The following is a 12,949-nucleotide window of genomic DNA, read 5'->3' on the forward strand; positions in this document are numbered from 1 at the left end:
AGTAACTGTTTTATTTATTAGAACTCATTTAATGTACAAATGAAATAAACATAAGTAACAAGAATATAAACATTATTATTATCATCAACAAATTGTACCCTTGATTAGGTACAGTAAAATGTAGGAAATTGATTAAAAACATAAAAATTTATACAAATTCATGAGCTTCATGCTTCAGCAGGAACACAGTATATCATATCCCAAACATCAAACTTCATACTTGCCTTTTTCCCCTCTCAGCACATGGGATTAGGTCTGAGACTAAGATTCTCCTCATCCTATTAAAACTACACAAGATTTAAACTATCCAGAATAAGCATCAACTTTCTACTATATTTATACCTCAGCACCTTACGGAAATGTTCCTCTCATTCCTGTACTTTTCTCTCTCTCTCTGTCAGAACCAACCTAATTTCTCCTGATTTGTCCAGTGTTTTATACAGCCACTAGCTATGGAGTGCTCAAAATGTGTGGTAAATAAATAATAATAATGATGATTGAAGTCATATTGTTTATATTTTATAGAAGTAGATTAATCAGCAACAGGTTCATTGACAAATTAAATTTAAAAAAGTCTTTTTAAATAAAAAATGTAAACTAAACTGTTAATCATTTGGTCTTTATATTAATTATATTTTTTAAGGAAGGAAATATTTTTATCTTAACAAATTATTCTAAATGGTTATAAAATCTAGTCTGAGTCAATTTTGCTCAAAAGCCTGATTGTATGCTTAAATGTCATAAATTATTGTAAACACATTTCTTTTTTTCCATAATATATAACAACAGATATAAAGACATGGGAGCTCAAACAGTTGCATTTTCCAAAACTGACTACACACTACAAATACTGTAGCTAATAATCTACTTTATTAGCTCAGAGTCAAAGAGTTTCATCAAATCTGAAATGAATAATAAAAAAGGTCAATTAGTCAGCCGTAATATAAATACAACCAATTAAGTTTTATTAAAAATGTTTATATTTATATACAAATACACTGAAAGCTTAAACACTGCACTTTATATCATGCATTTTTACACAAAACTTCCATTATTGCCAGGCTCAATTTTCTTAAACTGTAACCACTTTAACTAGAAGAAGGAAAGGGTACAAGGTTGATGGAAATCCTACCTTAGATTTCTGATTGATCTTCCTGTCTATGGCTGGACCGAACAGTGTGCAATGAGTCGCTCGCTCGGGGCTGAAAACTCTGGATCCACCTTTGATGTATGTGCTAAGGCGTCTTCTTCCAGCTGTCATGTAATACAATATCATAACGCAGTGTAACATGAAGATCAAAAGAAGAATATCAAAAAGTGGATTATAAAGCAACAATAAAAAAAATCCATGAAGGGAAAATAACTAATGTGTGGAACGTTCACTCGCTGGGTTTGCATTAGTCTTTATAAATCCAAAATACTACTAGTAATTGTTATTTGGTGCGAGTATGCATGCTTACTTGCTCTCTGAGGTAAGTGTGAGCACAAGGCCCAATGCCTCTCAGGGTGAGACCCACTATAAAGCACCACAGAGACAGAGCAGACTCCATGGCTGATAGCAGAGCGCACGAGAACCACAAGGCTAGAGTCGTGTCCTTAAAGAAAAAAAAAAAAAACACACCAGCCTTGAAACTCAACATATCTGACACTCACATGCACTGTTCAACTATATGTTAAAATATTATACAATATCTCTGCAGTCTAACAGTTTGTTGTTACAGTCAACAATTAAACTGCACATGATGATATCCACTTTTATCCAACCAACATTTAGAGTTAACAGAAACTCACGTAAATGCGTGTAGTGTCAAAGGGACAGTTGGCGGAGACGGGCGAGCGAGCGTTAATGGGCACGTCTGTATTGTTGCAGCCCTGCATGAGGGCACTGCCGTTGGCTGAAATAGTGAGGCTGATGGCCAGCAGTAGCCCAACGCAGCAGGCTGCGGAGAGCAGCGCGTTTAAGAAGGAGCTCACCAACAGGCCCACATGCTGGAGGAAAAGCAGAGTTTCACTGTGAGCTCCAGGACTCACTTTAAGTTGTATTCTGGACCAAACATTAACCGTCCAATTAATTACTGATTACAGGAATCAGAACAGGCTCAATGAAGTGCCTGATCAAATGTGCCACGTTTTTAAACAGCTAGCAAACATACAGATTTAAAACACCTATAAAAACTCAGGATGATGAATATTTCCAAGTAAATAAGAGGATTTCTTACTAGTTTGAAGTTCTTAATATTCCTTGACACCAATATTGCAACAATTCCACTTGCAATGCTCTAAAACATAAAAAGCATTATTAGTGCAATGATACAGATTCACAACAAATAACCATATCTCATTATGCTCAATAATAATATCTTATTATCCCACCCTACCAGCAGTCCTGAAGTGACGGCTATGATATTGGACACTGTGTACTGTGTGGGTATTTTCCCAGTGGGTTTAGAGATGTGTCGTAAAACGCTGCCATGAACGATGGCGCCCAGAATGAAGTTGATATGACCGACAACTATGAGTGTTAGTCCTTTAGTCATCAGCCTCCCGGGCCCTTTCTGTTTGTCTACAAAGCAGAACAAGAAACAGAATATTAGACATGTTTCAGACTTTATCAGAGTTATCAGGTCTGTCATTGGCATGTGTGGCAAACAATGATTCTTATGATTAAAAAAAAATAGTCTATTTCCAGTGAAACTTCTAACACAAACAGGCACCGAAGCAAATGTGCAAAAATGAATGCTAATTCCCAAATCTTAAGCGGTGAAACTGCAGCACTTGGACACTTTTACTGCGACTCTAATTACTAAGCAGCTGAAGCAGAGAAGCAGAGCATGTTCTTACCAAAGCCACACATATTCTCCACACAATTTGAGTACTTTTATCCCAAAGGAAAAATCACTTCCGCCGTTTACTGAATCGCTCACCTGTAACACACAGGTGTTGTATCGAACTCTGTTTCCTCGTCTGGATCTGTTTCCCCCGAGCCCCGCCCCCCGTCCAACCGGCGAAGGAAGGGAAAAAAAAAACAAAAAAAAAACCTCGCCCCCGAGATGCTGTGCTTTACCGCTGAGGTGCTGTGAAGAGCGCTAAGGCTCGAAACTAACATTTTAACGAGTTTTATCTGTGGAAAGTTGTATTCTATGACTGTTTAGTTATACTTTGAAAATGGGGTAACAGAACCCATGTTTGCTGCGTTTTTTTTTTAATTTATTACCACCACCTACTGTTATTTCTATTAATAAATAATGTTATATTTGTGAGAGTTTTCATTATGAATATTGTAAACTTTTGGAAGAAATGTGTGCTCACTCACATAACTGTGATTTTCTAGGTTAAATATATGCGACCGTTCTCAAAAGGCACAATATCTGGACATATTGATCAAATTTCTCTTTTTTTCCCCCTGAGTAGTCTTTTTTTAAGAAATGCATTGTGTGATTTGGCCACAAGAGGGCTCCGTTGTCCACTTTAGTTCAGCTGATTAGAGTAAACTAAATCTGATGGTTTTCTGTTCCAAGTACACTTTCACTGCAAAGCTCACACACGTGTCAAATTCATACTGCTGACTCGTTTCCCCATACCAGGTAAGTCCTGTGATTTTCAGCCTGCTATCCCTAAATTTTTCCATTATAGCAGGGAACACATCCTGTCAGCTGGGAATGTTACTGTCAGATAGTGTTCCCCCTGTGTTCAATAAGAAAGAAACCTCACACGTGTCAAATTTATACTGCTGACTTGTTTCCCCACTACAGAGGCAAGGAGAGAGAGAGAGACACTGTTTATTTAAGTAATAACAGTAGAAGGCTACACTTTATTGCTGAGAGAGAGAGAGAGAGAGAGAGACCATTTTACTAATCCACCCTCCTCTTGTCCTGCAAGGCAAATGAATCATCCAGTGTGGAATACGTAGGCCTATACCTTCCTGAGTAATCTCTGTGAATATGCTAAGTCAGACAGTAGCCGAAGGGTTACCAGATTACTTCCTGAGTGCTATGGTTCATACATTAGTTAACATTTATTTTCTGTTTTACAACAGCGAGAAGGAAAACCAAGTCGCTTACTCGTGCCTGACTGACTGCGACTCTTGGTGCAAAAAAACATATAGCTGCAAGCATGTAGGCTTATGTCACATCAAACCTCCACATGGGTATCAAAACCAAACATCACAATATGAAATTGCATACTGTCAATATTTTAAAGAGCCCCCAAACTTTCACACATCATGTTTTCAGTGGAGCTCATAGCTGATTAAGAGGAGCCAAGCTCCCCCTGGCTCCCCTGTAGGTTGCAACCTGACCATCTATAACTTGGGTGAAAAACATGTAGACAGCAAGGCAAGCTGCTACCATGCTGGTCTCAACTAAAGTGAACTGTATTGTATATTCTAAAAGGTAAGTATGCACAATTATATATATATATATATATATATATATATATATATATATATATATATATATATATATATATATATATATATACATACATATACACACACACACACACACACATATTATATATATATATATATATATATATATATAAATATATAATGTGTGTGTGTGTTATTAAAGTCTTCCATGTAATACTTTTGTGAGCTTTCTTTCTTACAGAACCAAGGGGAACAGCATCTGACAGTAACATTCCCAGCTGTCAGGATCCGTTCCCCCTGCTATAATGGAGGTGGTTTTAAGACAAAGATAAAACCTAAAAACTTGGGTGATGTTATGTTTTTTTAATCTACAATTTCATTTGACCTTTTCTCAGTAATTTGCAGTGAAAGTGTACTTGTTGGGACAGAAAACCATCAGATTTAGTTTACTCTAAACAGCTGAACTAAAGTGGACAACGGAGCCCTCTTGTGGCCAAATCCGCAATTGCATTTCTAAAAAAATAACTCGGGGGTGAAAAAGAGAAATTTGATCAATATGTCCAGGTATTGTGGCTTTTGAGAACGGTCGCATATTTAACCTAGAAAATCACAGTTATGTGAGTGAGCACACATTTCTTCCAAAAGTTTACAATATTCAATACAACTTTCTACAGATAAAACTCGTTAAAATGTTAGTTTTGAGCCTTGGCGCTCTTCACAGTACCTCAGCGGTAAAGCACAGCATCTCGAGGGCGAGTTTTTTTTGTGAACGCGCCGTTTGAACGGGGGGCGAGGCTAGGGGGAAACAGATCCCGACGAGGAAACAGAGTTCGATACAACACCGGAAGTGGGCGGGGATGAGGGTTAAAGGTCACAAGTTTGGTTGCGTTAATTATCACTCAAAAAGCTCAGAGCCCTCAGTTCAAATACTAATTAAAAAGAAAACATTTTTAAAATATTTTATCTTATTTTGTTTCATCAATCTTACATTTTCTAATAATTGCATATGCTATTATTTGAAGTATACCTATTATGTACGCCTATACTGCAGCGGGTGTAGAAAGATGCTATAATTGTCCTTGTGTTGGACATAAACAGGGTTTTTTTCCCCCCACAAAATTACCAGATCCACAAATGAAATATAAATGTATACACTTTATTCAACAGTTATGCTTGAACAAGTTTACACACTCCTGTGACACTGACTGCCTGTCTGCCACACACTACCTCCCTGCCTGCCAGCCACAAACTGCCTGCTTGCCAGCCAGTCACACACTGCCTCCAACACAATGCCTGCCTGCCACACACTGCCAGCCAAACACTTCCTGCAACACACTGCCTGCCAGTCACACACTGCCTACCACATATTGCATTGCCTGCCACACACGCTGCTGGCCACACACTGCCTACCTGCCTGCCAGGCACATGCTGCCGGCCACACCCTGCCTTTGGACAGCTGAACTAGGGGATCCCTTTCATCAGGCTTTAGTCTCCCTGAATAAGTCATACAACAATAATTCTGTTCTCTCTTCTGTCCAAATAGGAATGCTTTTAGGAAAGAAACATACTGATGTGGTGGTCATTTATGTTGGCAGTTCAAGATTCCTATCTTATTTTGTTTGTTAGTTAGAAAAATACTGTGGCCCAGAAGCTCTCAAATGTATTTATTCCATGCCACAGTGATGTCAATATGTGAACTTATTTAAATAACACCTTCTTTTACATTTGTCTAAAAAGCTATAATACTTTGAATATATTCTTTCTCTCAGGCTTTACTCTACTCTTCATATAAAGTTTAATTTGTTTCACAGTTTGTTGTAGTGCATATGGGTGGGATGATGCTCCTAGTAAAGTTTTTGTTCTTTGTCATGAAAATACCTTTTGCTAATTGTCCAAATGTCCCATTATTATGCAAAACCCAACATTATGCAAAACCAGTCACTTGGTGCCAAATAGTCTCTTAAAAAACGCAACATTTGTTGACATTCATTCGTCTTTTTTCTGCTCCTTGCGATTTTACACCACGTAGAGAGGCTTGTTGGAGATTAGAGGAGAGGTTACTACACTTCACACTGTCCTCTGTTGTCTGTGTTATTTGCTCGATTACCTCATTCAGAGACCTACCAGGCTCTTCAGCTGGGCTGCAGAGGCTGATGTGGATCCACGGGTTCAGTCCATCTACCTTAACTGCTGTAGCCATTGCTAGAATTACCTTGTATGGTCCTTGAACACCTTCACATATACCCAGTCATCTAGCTTGGGCAGGTTCTCAGGCTTCACAGGTTCTTTATGAGGTCACTTTCTTCACCTGGTGATACAGGGACTGATGTATAGAAGTTAGTCCTTTCAAGTAGTTTGACAACTCATTCTCTAGGTTGTTCTAGCTGTGGGCCTAGATACTCTGGTCTTGCATAGGGGATTGACATTGGTCTTCCAGTAAGCATTTCATGTGGGGTCAAATGTGTGCTACGGTTTCTTGAGCATCTCATGCTCATCAGGACAAGGGATAATGTGGCTACCCAATTCAACCCACTGTCCTGACAAGTTTTTGACAATTTGGATTTAATTTTTCCATTTGCTCTTTCTACAGGTCCCCCAGATTGTGGGTGGTACACAAAGGAGAGCTTATATTTGATGCCCAGTTGTTTTTTTAGGCAGCTAAGTATGCTGTTCCACTCTGCTCCCCTTCCTGATCAAATCAGCAAATGCACCTGCTCCTCATCATCCCGTCAGCCTCCAACTCTTTAAAAAACCTGGTTCTCCAGCCACTCGTTGCCAGATCATTCCAGCTACCAGTGTGGTATTGACGTTAAAGCCACCTTCCGAGTTAATGCTCTGTTTTTGTTTCTTCCATGTTTGTTCCCTGTGTAATCCTGCTTCTCCTGTACTCCAGAGCTGCATCTCACCCTGCTTGTCTGCCTGCCTGCACTCTGTAGTACCCAGCCCCTGCTTCCCTTCAACCTGTGGCTCATGGGCAGAGTGTCAAGTCCAGGTTCAAGTCCCAGCCTCAACAGATGCACCTAGCCATGCCCTTCCCCACACATCTCTACCTTCCCTTATTCTTTCAATAAAACCCGTTTAACCTTCTGCCCTTGAGTCTGTGTTCTGCTTTTGGTTCTAAAGCTCTTGTTGGTTATCACATTGACAGGTAAGGGTAACTGGGTGGCATCTGATTTTCAGATCATGCAATCACTTCAGGCACATATTCATGTCTAGTGGTGGCCTTTGCAGCTTGGTCTGCAACAGTGTTACCTCTTGTGGTAAAATCAGCTCCAGTCCTGTGTGTGGCACATTTCACAATTGCTAACTGATAGGGTTTATAGGTTCATGAATGGCTGACAATATTTCTTGGATTTCATTCAGATGTGATGTGGGCTGGTCATCAACCATGTGGAAAGCTCTTGAGGCCCATACGGCAGAATACTTGTGGCACATATTGTGGGTGTAAGCAGAATCAGTGAAGATGGTACAAGTTTTTCCCCTTGCCAATCTGCAAGCAGCCGTAACTGCGATCTATGTTGAGGATGGCTGAGGAAGTTGTACAGATAGGACCACTTCAAACCCATTGGTATGTCTGTCTGGAGCAGCTACTGCATACCCTGTACATCTCTGGTTGCCATCCAGAAACGAAGAGCCGTCCACAAAGAACACCTTGTAACTTCGCAGTATTGGGTTTCAGGACAAGTCAGGTCGCAATTTCAAAAATTTCTCAGTAGTCTTGATGCAGTCATTAGTGGTACTGCATTTGGGTGGTTGTCCGGGTCCCTTTGAGTTAGGACAGCATTTACAAAGTAAATGTTTTTTCAGCCGTGTACAGAAAGAAGTGTTTGGTATAGTCTGGTTTGGCTAGTGCCAGTGCTGTCGATAGTGTTTGTTTTAGGGCAACAAACATGTCATCAGCCATGGTAGTCAAGACCACTTGATTGCTCTCTGACTCTTTAATCATAATGGTCCAGTAACCATCTGGTCATAGCCACATGGTCACAAATCCACTGTCTGCAGAAGCCTGTCATTCCCAGGAAAGAGAGTAGCTGTTTCTTTGTAACAGGTTTAGGCATTTGTAGTATGGCTTCTATTCTGTTGGGAGCCAGCTTCCTACTGGTTCCTGATAGTAGCCTCCTGATAGGACTTGACTTCTGTCTTAAAGTACTGTCTTTACTTGACTTCTGTCTTAAAGTGGGAGATTTTAGCAGTTTTAGTGAATCTTCTCAGCATTGAACCCTCTGCCTATATCCCGTCTGTGGCCTCCTGAATTAGGGGCTTGTACCTAGACCTGCACAGGTGTGGGGTCAGGGATGGTAACCTCATGGATATTAGGGGTTATGCAGTATCACAACAGCTTGCGTGTTGGCTGATTTCTTATTTTCCTTCTTGTTCATCTCAATCAGCTGTTCCTTTATCAGTGAGGTTGAAAGTTCAGAGTCCTTATTTGTCTGTATCTGTTGACATGATGGATGATGTGTTTTTTAATTTCAGGCCATGGCTTCTTGTTCAGGCCCAGAACTTTATTCAGTTCCTCCTGAACTGAAGGTTTTGAGGTAAATCAGTGCTCTCATTGTGTTCCCATGGTCCCATGGCTCACCAGTCTCTTGTTTCCATTTGGTTTGAAAATCTATGATGAATTCCAGGATGTCTCCATGTTCTGCCAGCTTGCATTGTTCCAGTCTTGATGGGTCCATTTCAATGGGGTATTGTTTCCTTATTACATCCCACAATACATGCCTGTACATATTAAAAAGTTTATCATCGTGGTGATTGTTATTAATAACTGCTGACAGGCCAGCTTCTGTGAAAATCTTTTTAGCCATGTCTTTTCCTGCTATGTGCATCAGCATGGCTTTGATGTCTCCTAGGGTCAGGCATTGCCCTGCTGTTTGTGCCCCAAACTTGGTTATCCAACACTGTCCACCCCCCTCAGTTTTGGTAGGTCATTTGCCATTCCTTTTATATCAGCAAAGCTACATGGTACGTACCTTAGGTTTGATTTGGCATTCAATATGGGTTGCGTCTGGTTTCAAAGACTCCACCTCTTTTGCCTTTTCCTCAATTCTCCTTTTCATGTCAAATTTCCTTTTTTCCACATTGTGTCTTTGTTCTGCTGTTTCTCTCTTTTCTTTAGCTTTATATAACTTTCCATAACTGTAAAACTGGCCACAATGAAAAACACCTCAAACCAGCTCAGCACGTCTCTCACACGTCTCTCACGTTTCTTCTTCCCCTCACTTCCAGACAGGCTAACATTAACTTCCTAACAGTGTCCCTAGTAGATTGGAATAGTAGTGCAGCCTAGGGAATAACGCTACATAACGTTACGACTATGAGGTAATGTGAATGGATAGAGGCGGTACATGGCAGATCACAATCTCCATCTCCTTAAACCATAGAGAGAGGTGATCCCCATGGCTTTGGCGATGGTTGTTCTGGAGAGGGAGGAGCCAGGATTGGAGGTGAATCTAAAAGGGGTGTCTCAATCCATCCCGGTCACCTATGGCAGCAGCCTTTATTTTGTCAAATATAATTTACAACACAGTGAAATTCTTTTGTTCTCATTTCCCAGCTTGTTGGGAAGCTGGGGTCAGCGTGCAGGGTCAGTCAATGCCATGAGACAGTGCTCCACAACAAAATACAAACAAAAACGCAAGGCCTTTTACACAGACCATATGAATTCTACCCACTGAAAAAAATACCCGTATAAAGCCTTTACAGGAGTAGAAACTGTTGAACTGCACACAGGTTTTCTGATGTCAGGAATTTTAACCACCTGGGTCCACTCAGGGAAGGAGGCTATTTATTACTCCTACTCCTCACCTCTGCTTATAGACAATAACCCTATTTTACAACACCATCTGCTCACCTTTTTCTTTTATCAACATCGGTTTGTTGCTTATTCTCTAGGAGGGCGTCACTGTGTTACACTAGAGGGTGTACCATGCAGATTACAGGCAGGGGAATCACTGCTACTAATACAGAATTTGATAAAACTGGTTCTGATTACCTTTTTCCCCTATAGTGGCCAGCAGTCTTCCCCCTGCCTGGGCAGACCACTCCGTCCCACTCCAGATTATTGCCTGCCTTGCCTGCCCTGTAGCTACGCCTCTGCAGATGGCTGTGGCAGATTTCCTCTCTTGGCATTGGAGCGGTCATCATTTCTCTAACAAGTGTTCTGTGTTTTAGTGAGTGGCGGCAAGGATAAAAGGGGGAGAGACGAGAGCCACGGGAGAGAGAGAGCAGAGCAGCACAGAGCTGAAAGTGCATGTGTAAATCTGTGTGTGGGTAAAACAAAACATTGTGGGCTTTACAGATATTTGGAGTAGTTTTGACAGCAAGGCTGGCCTGTTAGGGCAGGGTGGTATCCATCCCACTTGGGAAGGAGCTGCTCTCATTTCTTGCAGCATACCACATAGTGTCAGAACAGGGCTAGTTAATCGGTGACAATCCAGAGCCAAGGCTAGGGAGTAAATAAGCAGGCTAAACCGACCGGTCTGCTAGCTGCACCCTGACGCTGAGTCGTCACTCAGGTTCCACTGTATTGGGACTGTATCTGTACCCCAAGCTAAACAGAAATGTAGAAATACTCAAAGTTTGTTTTGGCAACATAGTTAACATAAAATTAGATCATACTGAAAGCCACACGCCTGCCATGGGTTGGCACCCCATCCTGGGTGTCCCCTGCCTTGTGCCCCAAGTCTCCTGGGATAGGCTCCCGGCTCCCCGCAACCCGGTGTAGGATAAGCAGTACAGAAGATGGATATATAATGTTTACCTCTTTTTTCTCCAAATTTTGATATTTAGATCAAATGTATATTGTATATTGTTTAATACATTTGGCATATATAAATGTAGCAAGAAAACACTAAACACAAGAATGGTATTTTGAATTTTGCACAAGAACACAAGCATTTTGCGCTTATTTTTTAATTTGTAATGTCATGGATGTTTGGTACAAGAAACAAACACAATAAAAACATAGCCCACTGTCCTAATATACATGTACTGGCAAAGTGGGCTGAGGAACACACATTTCAGAAACAACAAAATGAACTCCAGGTGGTGTCATAACACTCACAAAAGGCAAAAAAAAAAAAAGTTTTGCATACTATGGCAATACAAATCTAACAGCAACATCAAAATATTTTCTATTTTACATCTATAAAAATATTAGCAAGAGAGCAGTGTGAGGAATAGTACATGGTAGAATAACCAGACATATGATGCTTTTTTATGGTACTCAGACATGAAAGAAAAGTGTTTCCTGAGCAGGGTGGCACATGGCTTCACTATGAGCTGCCATCCATAGTCTTAGTATCAGACAAAATTTATTTAATCTCTCAATAAATTCAATAAATCTGACATGCCCAAGTTGCTTAAACACTCCTGTGTAAATGAATACAAAATGCCTCAACATTAGGGCTGGTGGTTGTTGGACTCATGTGGTTGCGCCTAAGGTTCAGCTAGTTACAAGGCCAAGTTAAGAAAAGGGGTCACAATGAGGTTATCAATAGTTGAACCTTTTATCGTCACTTTTTGATAAATACACTATATACCAATATAATTAATCACTTTAGCACAGAATTAAAAGGACAATTAATAATTTGTTTGGTTTAAAGGAAGAGGCAACAAGGAAATAAAAAGAAACACAGGTTAACAGACTAAATGCATCTAAAAGGGTTTTGTTCACAAGGCTGGTGGCAGAAGGGGTGACTGACAAGTGATGCCAAATTTCCCTTGAGAACTCAAGGAGTGGATTAAAAATCCTGCCCACCTGTCCATGCACATGGTCCCAAGACAACAAGTAAGGTAAAGCATACATGTGGAGGGAAAACATCTGGAACAAAAATAGCTACATCCAAGAAAAACTAAAATCCCATGACAAGTCAGGAGCAAAAGGACACCTCCACGCTGCATATTTGAGCTGTTCCCACTGCAGTTAGCTGTAGCTCCTAGATAATTTACTTCTTCTTGTCCCTGGTTTGAAGTTAACTCGCTATGTGAACTGTGCCACGAGTTGTTCAGTAGCAGTATAAACCCCTCCCTGCGTTTGGTTATGCCTCGTATATGTGTTCCCTGTGCCCAGGCAGGAGGAGCGGTTGGGCTGGGGGGCCTGGTGGCAGGGAAAGGGCATGGGCCCTGGGACCCCCACCTGGCCTTGTGCCCTCCTCTGGTCCTCCAGAAGTCATCCCCACTGGACCCTGGGCATGTCTACAGGAGAGCCAGTAAAACAAAGTCATGCATGGCTTTTAACTTATAGATAGCGTGTTGTATTTAAAGACCTCTGGGTATATTATGTAAAGTAATTAAGCTCAATTTCCTGAAGAACATGGACAATTCTTCCAAGAAGAATAGGCAAAAAAATCACTCCCAAACAGTGTGCAAAGCTGGTAGGAATTTACCCCAACAGACTTAAAGCTGTTATTGCAGCAAGAGGTGGTTATACAAAATACTAGTCTGAAGGGGTTGAACACTTCTGCAAGCAGCATTTTTCAGTTTTTTTTAAAGATCTGCTGACTAACAATGAATTTTGATTTCTGAAAATCTACTTTAAGAACATATTGGTTTGCAGTAGAAATCCTGGATAGAACA

General features: G+C 40.7%; 2 protein-coding genes and 1 long non-coding RNA gene across 7 annotated transcripts in view; 1 reads left to right on the forward strand and 2 right to left on the reverse strand.

Moving 5' to 3' along the window:
* Positions 1-8: 8 nt before the first annotated feature.
* Positions 9-6,628, reverse strand: LOC113538827 (keratinocyte-associated protein 3). 2 transcript variants are annotated; one of them, XM_034307843.2, is made up of 7 exons: positions 6,494-6,628; positions 2,379-2,563; positions 2,220-2,279; positions 1,792-1,989; positions 1,461-1,595; positions 1,133-1,254; positions 9-902 (listed from the first exon to the last, which is right to left on the reverse strand). In XM_034307843.2, the coding sequence occupies exons 1-6, from the start codon at positions 6,567-6,569 to the stop codon at positions 1,159-1,161; spliced, it is 750 nt and encodes a 249-aa protein (XP_034163734.1). In that variant the 5' UTR covers positions 6,570-6,628; the 3' UTR covers positions 9-902; positions 1,133-1,158. The 2 variants fall into 2 exon arrangements, with proteins under 2 accessions (XP_034163734.1, XP_026790033.1); XM_026934232.3 differs by lacking the exon at positions 6,494-6,628 and adding an exon at positions 2,842-2,965.
* On the forward strand, positions 3,311-7,457 carry LOC113538973 (uncharacterized). The gene is made up of 2 exons (XR_003403890.3): positions 3,311-3,584; positions 6,960-7,457. It is a non-coding gene; the product is annotated as an uncharacterized LOC113538973 (long non-coding RNA).
* Positions 7,458-11,208: 3,751 nt separating this feature from the next.
* Positions 11,209-12,949, reverse strand: part of ctbp2a (C-terminal binding protein 2a) — a 29,700-nt gene continuing 27,959 nt past the window's right edge. Inside the window, exon 10 of one of the 4 annotated variants that reach the window (XM_026934480.3) lies at positions 11,209-12,568. The gene's annotated coding sequence lies outside the window, so the exon portion shown is untranslated. The remainder of the gene's footprint in view (positions 12,569-12,949) is intronic. The other 3 variants (XM_034308312.2, XM_026934481.3, XM_026934482.3) reach the window with 3 other exon arrangements.

This window comes from Pangasianodon hypophthalmus, chromosome 10 (genome assembly GCF_027358585.1).
Source record: "Pangasianodon hypophthalmus isolate fPanHyp1 chromosome 10, fPanHyp1.pri, whole genome shotgun sequence".
In the NCBI taxonomy this organism is placed as follows: Eukaryota; Metazoa; Chordata; class Actinopteri; order Siluriformes; family Pangasiidae; genus Pangasianodon; species Pangasianodon hypophthalmus.